The sequence below is a fragment of the Octopus sinensis genome, linkage group LG6, assembly GCF_006345805.1.
Source record: "Octopus sinensis linkage group LG6, ASM634580v1, whole genome shotgun sequence".
Classification (NCBI taxonomy): domain Eukaryota; kingdom Metazoa; phylum Mollusca; class Cephalopoda; order Octopoda; family Octopodidae; genus Octopus; species Octopus sinensis.
The window spans coordinates 55,001-69,634 of NC_043002.1; the positions used below are offsets into that span (position 1 = coordinate 55,001).

A 14,634-nucleotide genomic window follows, 5' to 3' on the forward strand; every position below is an offset into this window, starting at 1 on the left:
GGTATGGCCTGGTCAGCCTGTAATGACATGCATAAGATCTGGTCATCAAATCTAAGTAGAGACTTCAAACTTGAAATATTCAAAGCCACAGTCGAACCAATTCTACTATATGGCTCAGAAACCTGGACGTTATCAAAGAATCTTGAGAGGCGGTTGGATGGAACCTACACTCGCCTCCTTATGAGAGCTCAAAATCTCTCGTGGAAGCGCCATCTAACCAAAATGCAAATATATGGGAAATTACCTGTGTCATCTCTTGTGAAAGGTAGGAGAGTCCAGTTTGCTGGACATTGTTGTAGAACTGAAAAAGAAGTAATTTCTGCTCTTCTCCTCTGGAAGCCATCTACTCGCAATACCAGAGGGCGCACACTCTCCTACCCTGATGTAATCTCCAGGGATACAGGCATCCAGCAACAGGACCTCCGTAATGCTATGATGGACCGTGAAGTCTGGCGTAACATAGTAAATTCCATTGTCTCGACCACGGTCGAACAATGATGATGATGATATCAGAAGGGTCTAACTTTTAGGTGAGAGAATATTTGGTTGCCCATTAAGCTAACTCTATGTAGAACTAATTCATCACTAAGATTATCACAACTAAGTGAAAGAAGAGGCAGAAACCTTTAGTTTCGAGGACAACTGGAAGTTGGTGTGTAACAACTTCTTAATTAAGTTTTCCTCAAGTTCGCTGAAACATTCACTGGAATTATTTATTCATGATATACGATGAAGGTTAAATTGATGGCAAAGGCCTTAGCTTAGATGACAATAGTGCTTATACTGAATATAAATTAAGCAGAAGGGACAAGATATATTATTGAAAGTTAATAAAGATGAGTCTGACAGATAACTGGAGAGCACTGATTAAGTTGGGAAGATGAGAAAAGATTTTTCATTCTAATATCAACGAAAACATACTTTGCCTTCTTCATCATTCCCTTACATTCATTTTCAAGTGGTCCTATGTGCCTACTAAGCAAACTTCTCACTTATTTTATATATACAAGCTGCATTGAAACTAGATGAACAGTTTATGATTATGTATATTTTGACACTAGTTATATAATTATATTCATTTTTTTTTTTACATACAGTAATAAAAATAAATTTCAAAAAATTAGTTCATTACAAAAGCACTGAAAATGTAATCAACTCAGTTATTCCAGCTGTTGTCCCTCACAATTTACACAGCTTTGAAGTCCACCTTTCATGCTTTGACATTTCTGTGCAAGTTTCTTTCTCCAGTAACATCTTGAAATCTATTTCTGACATAATTTTTTGAATTACCAACATCATCATCATCATTTAACATCCATTTTCCATGCTGGTATGGGTTGGGTGGTTTGACAGGAACTGGCAAGACTAAGAGCCACACCAAGTTCTATTTTCTGTCTTGGCATAGTTTCTACATCTGGAAGCCCTTCCTAATGTGAACCACTCCACAGAGTGGACTTGGTGCATTTTATGTAGCACCTGTACTTCATTGTTGTTGAGTACTCTGTAGAAAATTAAAAAAAATCTATTTTGGTTAAACTTGTTGCCCAATGAATTCGGCTTCTTCAGTTGATCCATTTTCTCTTGAATAATGCAGAATGGAATTGGAGTGTCTAGTTGGAAAGAGGGTTCATCTTAATTAAGTTCCATTCATTACAATCTCAGGATATGAATCATATGACTTCTGCATAAAAACAATTGGGCCTAAAACACAAGAACTCAACATATTACCCCAAACACTGAGTGACACCAGACTGATTTAGTTGTTGTGTTAATGGTAAATGTCTGCTCTCACCAATTAACACAATTACATTTGTTAACAAGACTTGATAATGTGAAGAAGAAGAAGAAGAAGAAGAAGAAAAACTGATTGATTGACACAATGTTATCTAAAAGGATTGGATTTCCTTCTGTTTTCATTCTCTCACTAAATTGCTGTCACATGTTTGTGTCATGCTCCAATAAACCAAGTTGTCATGAATGAAAAGTGTTCAACCCATTCAGTCCCAGAATTCATAGACTCGAGCTTTATGAAATGTTTGATTCTGCTGAAGCTCTTCTGGTGGACTTTTTTAAACCATGAACAAAATTCTTCAGCAAAATTTGTGTGAACTGGTTTCAGTCGACCAATTTTAGGTATATTCAGAATTGAACTAGTGGCATCAGTTTTCTCATTGATGTGCTAAATTGTTTTATCACTTTGAGACTTGAGTGCCATGTTTCATTTAGACATTCCCAGTATCCATTTAACACACTTTTTCTTGAATCAGAAATGAAAGTATTTGCCATTATGACTTCTCTGAATTATCCACTGAGAAAAAAAAAAGATTCAAATTTTAATAAATTTCATTATGTTTAATTGACTCGAGCAATATAGTTATAATAAACACCAATATGATAATATGACACAAGCCCTGTTCAAGTGACTGGCCACCAGCATGTATACACACACACACACATATACACACACACACACATAACTTTATACTTTTTCTTTTTCACCTCACCAGTAATGGTGCCACAGTAATGATGATTTCTGTGTGTGTGTGTGTGTGTGTGTGTGTGTGTACCCTTCTCATAAGTAGCAGAAAAATGTGTGAGGAGTTTCTACAAGTATAGTTTCTACGACCAGAATTGCTCTCTGCAGTGATCATTCTAAGCATGGTAAGAACCATGCTTAATCTGGATGTGCAAATATCTGAAACTTGTATGAGGCGTAGGAGTGGCTTGCTTACGAACCACATGGTCCTGGGTTCAGTCCCACTGCGTGGCACTTTGGGCAAGTGTCTTCGGCTATAGCCATGGGCCAACCAAAGCCTGTGAGTGGATTTGGTAGATAGAAACTGAAAGAAGCCCGTCGTGTATATGTATATATATATATGTGTGTGTGTGTGTGTGTACCCTTCTCATAAGTAGCAGAAAAATGTGTGAGGAGTTTCTACAAGTATAGTTTCTACGACCAGAATTGCTCTCTGCAGTGATCATTCTAAGCATGGTAAGAACCATGCTTAATCTGGATGTGCAAATATCTGAAACTTGTATGAGGCGTAGGAGTGGCTTGCTTACGAACCACATGGTCCTGGGTTCAGTCCCACTGCGTGGCACTTTGGGCAAGTGTCTTCGGCTATAGCCATGGGCCAACCAAAGCCTGTGAGTGGATTTGGTAGATAGAAACTGAAAGAAGCCCGTCGTGTATATGTATATATATATGTGTGTGTGTGTGTGTGTGTGTGTATGTATATATGTTTGTGTGTCTGTGTTTGTTCCCCCAACATCGCTTGACAACCAATGCTGGTGTATTTACGTCCCTGTAACTTAGCGGTTCAGGAAAAAGAGACCAATAGAATAAGTACTCGGCTTACAAAGAATAAGTCCTGGAGTCAATTTGCTCGATCGACTAAAGGCAGTGCTCCAGCATGACCATAGTCAAATGACTGAAACCAGTAAAAGAGAAAGGTGGTGAATATTTGGAAATGACAATGAGCATTGTATGAGAGAAGAAAGTTTTTCACATTGATGGCATCTTTTGTGGCCAGATGCTGTTGTTTGATATGGAGATAATTGGAGTATGTGTCAAGATATTAATATTCATGGATTGATGGATGTATAGAAGGGGTGGCATATAAATTGTGACTTGAAATGTATCTCTTTTTAAATGTATCTCTTCTTTTGTATCAAACTACAGTATTTGTGTTAGACCCCTTGGTTTTCAAGATGATAAACAAGAAGTGGTATAGTTTTTATGGCGCAGGAGAATATACGTTATTAACGGTTAAAGCTCCATGGTTTGACACAAGGTAAGTTACCTTCCTATATATATATACGTGTGCGTGTGTGTGTGTGTAACATGATGTAAAATAATAGATACCTACAATTAATTCTTTGGTTGAACTCATGTCTAAACTTCAGCTTCAGGTGCCGCTTTAAATGTAAAGATGTGGCAACCGCCTTAATAAGAATCAGCTGTTGACAATGTATTGATTAAACTGGTTTCATGTATATTAGAATAAAAGGATAGAGAGGTGAATCACAGGTATTGAATCAGATACCTGTTGTTTATAAATTCAATGCGTTTGGAAGGGCATCCAGCCATAGAAACATTGCCAGATCAGACTGGGCCTGGTGCAGCCTTCTGGCTTCCCAGACCCCAGTTGAACCGTCCAACCCATGCTAGCATGGAAAGCGGACGCTAAACGATGATGATGACAACATATTGAGAGGAACAAATACATAAAGGAATATAAACCCTAGATCAGTAAAACCTCACAGCAAGTATTATCTCTTAATGTGACTTCTACTGATTTCCTATGTTTTAGATTCCTTTAGGCATTTGTTTCTCTCTCTCTTCATCACCACCATTAACACTCACCTTTCATGCTGACATGGTTTGGATGGTTTGACTGGAGATGGCAAGCCAAGCTGTATTGTCTGCTTTGATATGGTTTCTACAGCTGGACACTTTTCCTAATGCCAACCACTTTACATGGCACCAGCACCAGTGGAGTCACTAAGTACCTTGCAAGACAGAACCTCTAAACTGAGCAGGGTTAGGGTATTGAATGCGGTGACTTTGTGCCAAGTGATGGGAGGGACAGAAACAAGTGTCTGTCATCAGTAGAGCTGAGACATGCCCACCTCCACCGGGAAAAGGGAAAGAAAAGAGGAGAAGAGAGAGAGAGAGAAGATGGTGAAGATGTGTCAGTGCATATCCTCAACTTACATGGAAGGAGATATAAGTGAAGGATTGGATAAGGTGGGTGGGTAAGCTCATGAGATTGCAAAAGGAGAGTAGAAGATGGAGGAGAGGTGAACACAGTTGGATGTAGGGGTTAGGGTTAGGAAGATGAGTTGTGGGGAGGTTTGTAAGGGATAGACATAAATAGCCTTTAGGGCCTCATTTTTACTTAGATGCATTGGTTTTCTTAAGCAAAATATCAATCATCTTGGTTCTTTTGTCATCTCCTCTATGAGGCTCAACATTAGAGCATTTTTCACCATTTCATCCCACATCTTCGTGGGTCTTCCTCTTCCACAGGCTCCATTCGCATCACATGACCATACCAACACAGTCTTCTCTCTTGAGCACTATATCTAATATTTCTTACGCCCAATTTTTCTCTCAACATATTTATACATTGCTGTACATGCACACTGGCAGTGCACATCCAATGCAGCATACTGCATTCCTCTCTTTCAAGACTTTGCCTGTCTTCTGTATTTACAGCTTGTATTTCACTGCCATGTAGCATAGCTCTTCATACAAAAGCATCACACAATCTGCCTTCCACTCTAAGGAGAGTCACTTTGTCACCGACAAACATAATTGATCTCTGAACTTCATTTCCCAGCTAGTTCTTATTCTAGTAGCTATGCTTAATCATCATCATCATCGTTTAACGTCCGCTTTATATGCTGGCATGGGTTGCACGATTTGACTGAGGACTGGTGAACCAGATGGCTGCACCAGGCTTCAATCTTGATCTGGCAGTTTCTACAGCTTGATGCCCTTCCTAACACCAACAACTTCGAGAGTAAGATTAACTGTGGTAATAGAACTTTAAACCCTAAATAAGATTATTTTTACTGACTTTTTTCTTGACTTAGTATTTTCCTGCTATCGTCATCATGATAACCTTTAATATAATTGTTGTTGTTCTTAGTGGTAGTAGCAGTAGAAATAGTACCTCTAAGTATTATTATTATTATTATTATTTATTTAGCTTAATTTTGAATTTATTAATAAAGTTCTTTTCTCTGATTTAATCTCTTGGATTTTGTAGTTTGTGGAATGGAAATATAAATATCTTCTGACCACAACTTGCTTGATGGTTACTCAAAGGTATCTGACAGACATCTGGGTCTCTAATCTGCTGTCGGTGCACACATGAACATTCTGATTGTACATTTCCAGTCAGACCCACATATGGTTCTTCACAATTCAGGCATTTGATGCAATAAATTAAATTTCTGCTTTTGCAGTTCGTATTTGATTTTGTGAATATTTTTCCCAGTTTTTGTTTTGTGTTCATATATTGGCCGCTATGTATGAATTGGCATGTGCCACATTGGCTGTCAGTGCATTTAGATACAGTGTGAACCAGACAATGTCTGCATCAGTTGTCTCATTTTACAGCTCTTCCTGCATCTCTGTCCCTTTTGTGCATCAGGTACTTGGTTGATATTTCCTGTTCCTGGATTGCAAACACATACTCTTCAAAGTGGGAAGTAGTAATCCAGCTATTGTTCCATGATAGACTGCTTTGGTGATCGGTGTTACTCTCATCTCGGAGCTTTCTACTGACATATCCATGCATTGTCTCCTGCTCATATAGGCTCATCTTTTCATCTGATGATACGTTGCAGTTGAGCCGTGTGATTTCTCTGAGCATGCCTTCTCGGTTATCAGACAAAGAATGTTGCTCAAGGAGCTGCATCTCCAAGTTTTATGATGTTATCAGCCTCATCTATGCAAACTTGGTCAAGGGATGCACTCTGACAGTTGGTGGTTAAAAGATGTCGCCAAGGGGATGTGATGCGTCATTCAAAGGCATTTTAGATCAATATTAAGCCTCTGCCACCTTGTTTTCGTTTTAGGTAGAGGCAGTCTACATCACATCCAGCCAAGCAGCCCAAATGTTGGTATGAGTACTGGCACTGCAAACACATTGTGGGCCACTGTTTTCTTGAATGCAGAGAGTTCTGAGGCCCAAATTTTCTTTATTTGTCTGTAATACTCTTTAGTGACACATGTTTTGTTACAAGTGCCTTTGTAAGATATGTTTTCATCCACCCTTAGATACCTATGACATTCCTCATCAGATATAGGGGAAACAGTTAAGTCATTGATGGAGATGTTGCTAGTCTACTCTACAATTTTCCTTCCTTTCACAGTCATATAGCAACATTTATCCTGACCAAACTCCAACCCTACATCCTTTGAGAATGTTGTAACCAGGTCAAGGCTCTTTTTCATCTCATGCATATTCTTTGCATAAAGTTTCAAGTCATCCACAAAGAAACATACAAAGAAATGTATGTATGTATGCATGTATGTGTTTATTTATGTATGTATGTATGTATGTATGTATGTTGACTGATATTCTTTGTGTTCTTTATTTTATTCAAAGTGTTACAATTCAAGCACGTGTAGAAATGGAAGACAATGACCAATTCTCAAAAATACCAGTCTACACAGCCTTTGCTATCAAGGTAAAAATCTTCATTCATTTATATTCAACACAAGCATTTTTTTCACCTTTAAAGGGAGACAGGGGCAACTGAACTGACCGCCATCTATTTTAGTTTCGACTCTAAACTGAGAAACAGTAAAATCAGCTTTTGTAAGAGTTCAGAGATAAATCTGAAGATTTTGAATCCAAAACTCCAAAGTTCTTCACTACTTCTAGTGAGAATAATAAAAATTGTTTTTTTTTGATTATCATTAATGGAGGTGAAAAATTCCTCTGACACTAATTCTTTCTAATTTTTGGCACATGGCTAGCAGTTTTGAAGGGAGCAGTTTACATTGTCCCCAGTATTTGACTGGTACTTGTTTTATTTACTTTGAATTGAAGAAAGGCAAAGTGGACCTCAGAATCTAAAGACAGACAAACTGCTGCCAAACATTGCATCTAGTATGCTAAGAATTCTGCCAGTTTATCACCTTCATGGTGATGATGATGATGATGATAATAATCATCATCACCACCATCATCGTCGTTTAACGTCCACTTTCCATGCTAGCATGGTTTGGACAATTTGACTGAGGATTGGCGAACCAGATGGCTGCATCAGGCTCCATTCTTGGTGATATTAGAAATACACTTTCCTTGAATAGAACTCCTCCTTCTACAAAAAAGGATGTAAAAAGGGATTCCTATGGGTACAAAGACCAATTGCTCATAAAATAGAATGATTTTAGAAAATAGCTACATCAAAAGCAAAAGCCTGGATCGATTACAGGAAAGTATTTGGTAGTGTCCTACATAAATGGGTACTCAAAGCCCTTGATATATATAGACATTTATATATAAGAATTTTTTGCGTAATGAGATAAAAAAAGCCAAGGCTGTATAGATATTAGAGCATTTATAGATAGGTCTTACAGCTGTTTCTAGGATATTTATTAATAATATCCCTTCATCGGAGATGGTGTGAGAGGAAAAATTAAGTCATAGTTAGTTTAGTAGATGTGATACAAAATAGAGAGTGAGGTGGAGGAAAGAAAATAGATGCAAGATATGTATGGGTATTGAATTTGTAAATCCGTTTTATAGGCATAATGGTATATATGCAATATTCAAATATCCTTTGAGTAAAATCCAAAAGTCCAACAGAGTTTAATATGAGTCCTTCCATATATATATATATACAGATATATAGATATAGATATAATCTCTCCTGTAATTTCCAAATTCTCATGAAATTGTATGGCCAAATGGAACACATATTTTTATAAACCATAGAAAGTGAGTGAGCCAATCTAATAGCATCCACATCAAACGCCTTTTTCAAGATGACTCCCTCGTCCCATTACTTTCTGCATGGCACTGATCCCACTCTTTAATGAATTGAACAGCACTGAATATGGCTACAAAATTATTAAGAAGATCATGAACCATCTTTTCTACATGGACAATTTGAAGTTGTTTGCAATGAATGGCAAAGAACTCGGTCTGTGTGAGAGTTTAGCAGTGACATTGGGTTGGTGGACTTTGATAAGTCTGCTAAAGCAACTTCTGTAAGAGGCAAGCTCAGAGAAAGGATGTCCATTAAATCAGGTATCAGCGTTACCATCGAAGATTTTGACCCACAAGAAACTTATAAATACCTGTGTATAAATGAAAGAGATGGCATACATCATAGCACTATGAAGGAAAAGATAAGCAACAAATACTACAGGAGAATAAGACTCAAACTGAACTCTAAGAATTGCATTGAAGCCATCATCAGCCTGGCAATCACAGTCGTCCAGTACAGTTTTAATATTATTAATTGGAATCATACAGAATTTCAATGCATGGATAGGAAGTTGAGAAAGTTATTGTCAATTAATAACCTGCATCACCCTAAGATATTGATCACCTGTGCCTACCTAGAAGCAGAAGAAAAAGAGGAATGATGCATATAGGATTCTACCTTAAAACAGCCACTATAAAAATGAACAGCTACTTAACTAGGGCACATTCAGTTGTCAGGGAAACTTGTAAACTTGCAAAGGAACTTGATATTAATCCTGACTTGGATGAAAAAACTGAAACCAATGCTACCAGGTGAGTAAAACAGTCAAACAAACTAGTAAAAAGGAAAAGTGGGCCCAAAAGCCCCTGCATGGACCATCTTCTTTGAAGCCAAAATGCTTATATTGACCAAGAAACAAACCAGCAGTGGCTGAGGAGTTTAGGAATGAAAGCAGACTGGCAACACAAGACCAAAGCTTTTTTACTACTTAAAAATATTCTTAAAAATGGTTCTGACCCAAAATGCAGATTCTGCAGCAAATTTGATGAAACAATAGACCGTCTTGTCTTGGGATGTCCTCTGCTTAAATATAAAAATTGTCACTATAGGGTAGGCTAATATTTACATCAGAAAATACGTAAGTACTACCAAATCAACACTCCTGCTAACTGGTATGAACACCGCTCTGAACCAGTGGTCAATGCTAAAAATGTCACCATCCTCCGGGATTTTCCAGACAGAATAATCCAGGCTATTAAAGACAAGAAAGAAAATACTTGTAAACTGATAGATATGTGTCCTCCCTGATAAGAATATATCAAAGAATTTGAAAAGATCAGTAAATGCAAGAACCTGGAAATTGAAAAACAAAAAAATATGGTATTTTAAATTGAAACTGCTTCCCATTATTGTAGGAGTCCTTGTTACAATAAAGATGTGAGACCATAAACACTGTTGCCCTGGGAACAGCAGAACCATGGCAAAATGAGAAAAATTGATGAGATTTGAAACTCTAAAGAAAGAAACCAAAAGGCTATGGGCAATGTAAATAGTGTATATTGTGCAAATAATTGTTGGTGCCCGAGGTATAGAGAGCAAAGAGATTGAAAGTTGGCTGGAAAAGATTGACATAAAAAAGGAAAATAGAGAATTTCCCAAAAGCAGCGTTACTTGGTGGTAGTGCAAGGAATCTCTGCAAAGTCCTCAAGGTTTGAAAAGAACATATTTCTACAGTTTACAAGAAGTGATTATTTGGTACATTAATGACTGCCTGAAATTGGCATAATATGATTACAAAAGACAAAATGACAATGTAGTTAAGGATGATCCATTGGGAGCTCTGTGGAAATCACAGCCTACAAAGAGCAAACACGTGGTATGAGAAAACCCCAGAAGGGGTCACCAATAATGAAGATTGCAAAATCCTGTGTGTGGGACGCAATAATTCAGTGTGATCACCTGACCAAACATTGGAAATCAGACATTATTGTGGTGAATAAAAAAGGAAGAACTTGCATGATAATCAACATAGTGATTATCAGTGATAACAGGATCAAAGAAGAAAAACTGAACAACTAAGATGATTTGAAGTGGAAAACATGAAGGGTGTGGTCAATGAGGGAAGCAGACATGATACCAGTAGTAATTGGCATGTTTGGCAACTACCAACATGACTTGAAAAGATTGGTGCAAATGTTAAGATAGAATGCAAAGAAAAATCAGCATTGTTTGCAATTGCACAAATTTTTCACAAGGTTCTTGAAGCCTGACCAGTAAACAAGTGCCACCTTAGTCTGCTGACTGTGGACAGCTGACACTTTCCATCATACCCAGCAAAATAAGCTGAGAGTTTTCAGAACAACAACAACAGTAGCAGCAATAATATTTTTTCCCATCTAAACACGAAGGGGCATTAGATAATTAAACCAAGCCCATTGCTTCTTTGGAACTTTATCAACCCCAAAAAGCTGACTGACTAACTTGACATTGGTAAGATTTGAACTCAGAGTACAATCCAGGAACATAGAACTGCCTATGTAAAGGTCCTGTTCGTTGCTTGTTTAATTTTTTACAAAGTAAATATATTTTCTGTTCTTTGTTGGTACACATGGGACTTTACTTATGTTTTTAGCTTAAATGTAACTTTAATAACATAAAACACAGCTAGAAAAAAAAAAAGGATAACAATGACTTTACTTGTAGACAAGTCATTGGTTGGTATTAATGTGTAAAATCCAACAAAGAAATCACTCAATTTTTCAGTATTAATCAACCAATGCTTAGTGAAAAAAATGCTCCATCCATACAAGTTAATCCAGAAAGCAATTTGGAGCATTTCTTAAGTTACTGCAGCATTTTTGACCAGTTTAACATTATTGCGTAATGAGTTTCCAAATTGTCTTCACATCTTGACTGTAAACGAGATAGCTGTGGCAGGTAGTGTTTAGCAGAGCGTGTTCACAGTGCTGTTGCAGCCATCTCCTCCTTCAATCTGGAATAACGAAAGTTGGCAGATCAGCTTATTAGATGTATGAGGAGGGGTCAAACATTTCCAGGACTGTTTAATGCCCTGGGGGCACAATACCATATTTCTGGGGGTGACACTCATAGCAAGTTTTTCAGATTGCTCATTGTCTTCCAGGGACATTCTTCTGCTTTTGAAGCATTTGTACCCCTCAAATCATTGTGTATGACCCATTGCCTCATTGCTCTAAGTTTGCTGAAGCATGCTCAATGTCTCTGTTGGCTCTTTGTTCCTGTTCAAGATTAAATTGCAGACTACAGCAGACACGTGCGATCACAAAAACACAAATTTCATAACTTGCAAAGTAAACACAGTGATGTCACTCAGTACACTGCCTTACGAAGGTCATTGATAGCTCTCACTGTGCATGAAACCTTGTGCTGCCATCTGCCGGCGTGCTGTAGAACTAGTCTGGGAACTTGTTGATACCAGCCTGTATAGTAATGATTCACTGAAATTACAAAAATCTAGAATTGTTCTAACCACCTCTCTTGAAAAAATCTCAAAAATTCTGGAATACTCCTCATTCTTGTAAAGAGTTTTTTACCCATCTATTTCTTCAATGTACGAATTGCTAAGAAATTGAAGAAGACAGAACCTCATCTCATATGAGCAAGATTGTATATGAGAGCATCTTGATAGAAGGCTGCAGGCAAGATTGTTGAAGATTTCATCAAATTCTGAAGAGAAAGTAACATTGACTGGAGAACCGGTAAACATGACCATCTGTCACTGACAATCTTGGTAAATCCCTTTCGTAAATCTGTACAGTAAATCCATTTCTGACTGAGTGAAAAGTGGTGGTGCCCAGGGGAGCAGGGCTATAAAATACTGAGACAACTTTTGATAAGTTAATGAATTTTATTACTCTGGCTGTACACACACACACACACACACAGTTATTGTAGACTGCAGTACAAGCTATGAAAAGGATCTAACTAATAAATTATATTAGAGATCATTAATATGGAAGTCAAGAATCAGATTGTATGTAGCATTCTTTAAGAAGTGAATAGCTATTAAATCACTTCGAAATAAAAATTGTGATTTATTGATTCATATAAAGCATTCAAAAGGCAGGTTTGAAAGTTTCACGAGTTGAAGGGGCACGTCTGTTGGTAAGATTGGAATTCTACGTAGAATTAATCCTCCTCTCCTTTCATGTGCCCAGAGAAAATATTAGTCTTGATGGTATTTAGTACGGCTTCTTTACCATTAGTCTTGTGTCATTGCATAACCAGAGCTTGTCTTATTTACATTGCAGTATTATTTGCAATTCTACTTTTTTTCTTTTTTGTGTGTGTGTGTGTGTTAACAGTATACCTGAACATCCCATGAAATTGAACCCTTTAGCTTTCAGATTACTCTGTCAAATGTAATGCTTATTTATTCACATTGTCTTTAATTAATCATGCATTATCTTGGAGCTCTGAGATTTCTTAATTTTAGAACGACATAGTGGGATGGGTATGAAAAGTCAGTTTGAACCTAAAACAGGTAGAATATTTGGGTCAGGTATGGCTGGTTTAATTGCTGAAGGGTTAAATATTCTGTAGGATAAGGATCCCTTCTTCCTGTTTCACAGACATCGCTGTGAAACAGCTGTGTTTGTCGATTCATTGACTGGACATTTTCCTAGATGTAGCAGTTGGTGTCAGTTGATCCTGTCAACCGTAACGTTTTCAAGCAAATGTACTTCTTTCACACAGTCACTGGTGTGTTAGTTAATGATGTTGTAGGTTGGCAGACACATTCAGTATCATCAATTCATCTGCTGTGTTAAACATTATGCTTAGAACAGTTGGGGTGGTGGTGGTCATGTTGCTGTTACTGAAATAATAAAATCGTTTCTCTCTAACTTAAAACTAATTTTAATCAAATTGAGGGCTTGTCATGGTTGAAGATTTTTAAATATGTATTTATGAATTAGTGTTTGGAAGGGTTTCGAGATATAGGAACCTTAGTAAAGCTGACACTGGAACTTGGTGTAGTCCTGTGACTTGTCAGCTCCTGTTAAACTTTCCACCCGTTTAATGGTGAAGATGTTTAATGGTGAAGATGTGTGAATGATGTTGAACAGTTGTTTATTGTTGTTTGAACTAGTCTCCTCGTCATCGTCTATCGATGGGTGTGACTCCCTGATCTCGCTCTGCTGCCTTGTAGATAGACTTTCTAGTCAAAGGCTCCGGGTGGGGTCCCCTAAGCTAACCCCCTACTCCGGCCTAGGCAACCGGGTAGTATACACCTACTGAAAACCATGGATCCTTTTCTCTCTTTCACCATGGTTTGGATGGCACAGGCAGGAGAGGCTCATCAGCCACGGTTGGCAACCCTCCTAGGAGAGGAAAACTCCAACTTCAAACCTACGGCCCGAGGATCTCGCTGTCACCGTCCCAGCTCGCTAGGCCATGGCAGATGAAACTTGTGCTTAAAGGGTGGGGGCCAGTTTGCACACACTGCACTTCACCTTAAAAAACTCCCTAGTGCAGGCCAAAGGACATGTCCACGTTCTGTGACCAGCCATCCTAAAAGCCCTGCAGCGATGAGAAAGGGGCAAAAGTGGAAGATGTCACTGGAAGCCGTAGTCTCAACCCTACATGTTGGTGGCTCAGGACTTTGGTCGCCTGGTTGTCGATCCGGAGGTGACGACACCACTTGGCAGCATCCTGAGCGACCAGGCAGCCCTATTTAGGGAGAGCACTGCCTGCTCCACATGGAGAGGGGCAGTAGAAAAGGTTCGCCTAAACAAAGCTCGTCTCCTCTATACCCAGTTGACTAGCCGCGGTCAACGGGCATCTTCAGAGCGGTTGAACAAACATGGAAACAAAACCAAAGGAAAGTAAGCAGGAGTTGAAAGTTGACTGCTGGAATGTCAGAATAGTAAATTAGTATGTTCCTTTATAAGATAAACAAGTGCTTCTGCGAATAAATTGTATGTGTTGGAGTAGAAAAAAAAAATTTAGATAAGTATTATTTTATAATCTAAATATACTGTCATGATATTGTTTCAATAAAGAAATTGCCTCCCTCTCTTGGTATTAATATTTTAAAGATAATCCTTTAAATTATTAATCACTGGCAACAACCCTATGAAATTTGTTTAAGAAAAAAGCTCAAACAGCCATTCTGATTCTGTTTTATTTTTTTTAATG

The 14,634-nt window shown here is 38.0% G+C and overlaps 1 protein-coding gene across 1 annotated transcript in view; it reads left to right on the forward strand.

Moving 5' to 3' along the window:
- Positions 1-14,634, forward strand: part of LOC115213503 (mucin-like protein) — a 144,616-nt gene that overhangs the window by 41,172 nt on the left and 88,810 nt on the right. The window contains exons 10-11 of the mRNA XM_036503530.1: positions 3,683-3,794; positions 7,125-7,206. Of these exons, the coding sequence (XP_036359423.1) occupies positions 3,683-3,794; positions 7,125-7,206 (194 nt within the window). The remainder of the gene's footprint in view (positions 1-3,682; positions 3,795-7,124; positions 7,207-14,634) is intronic.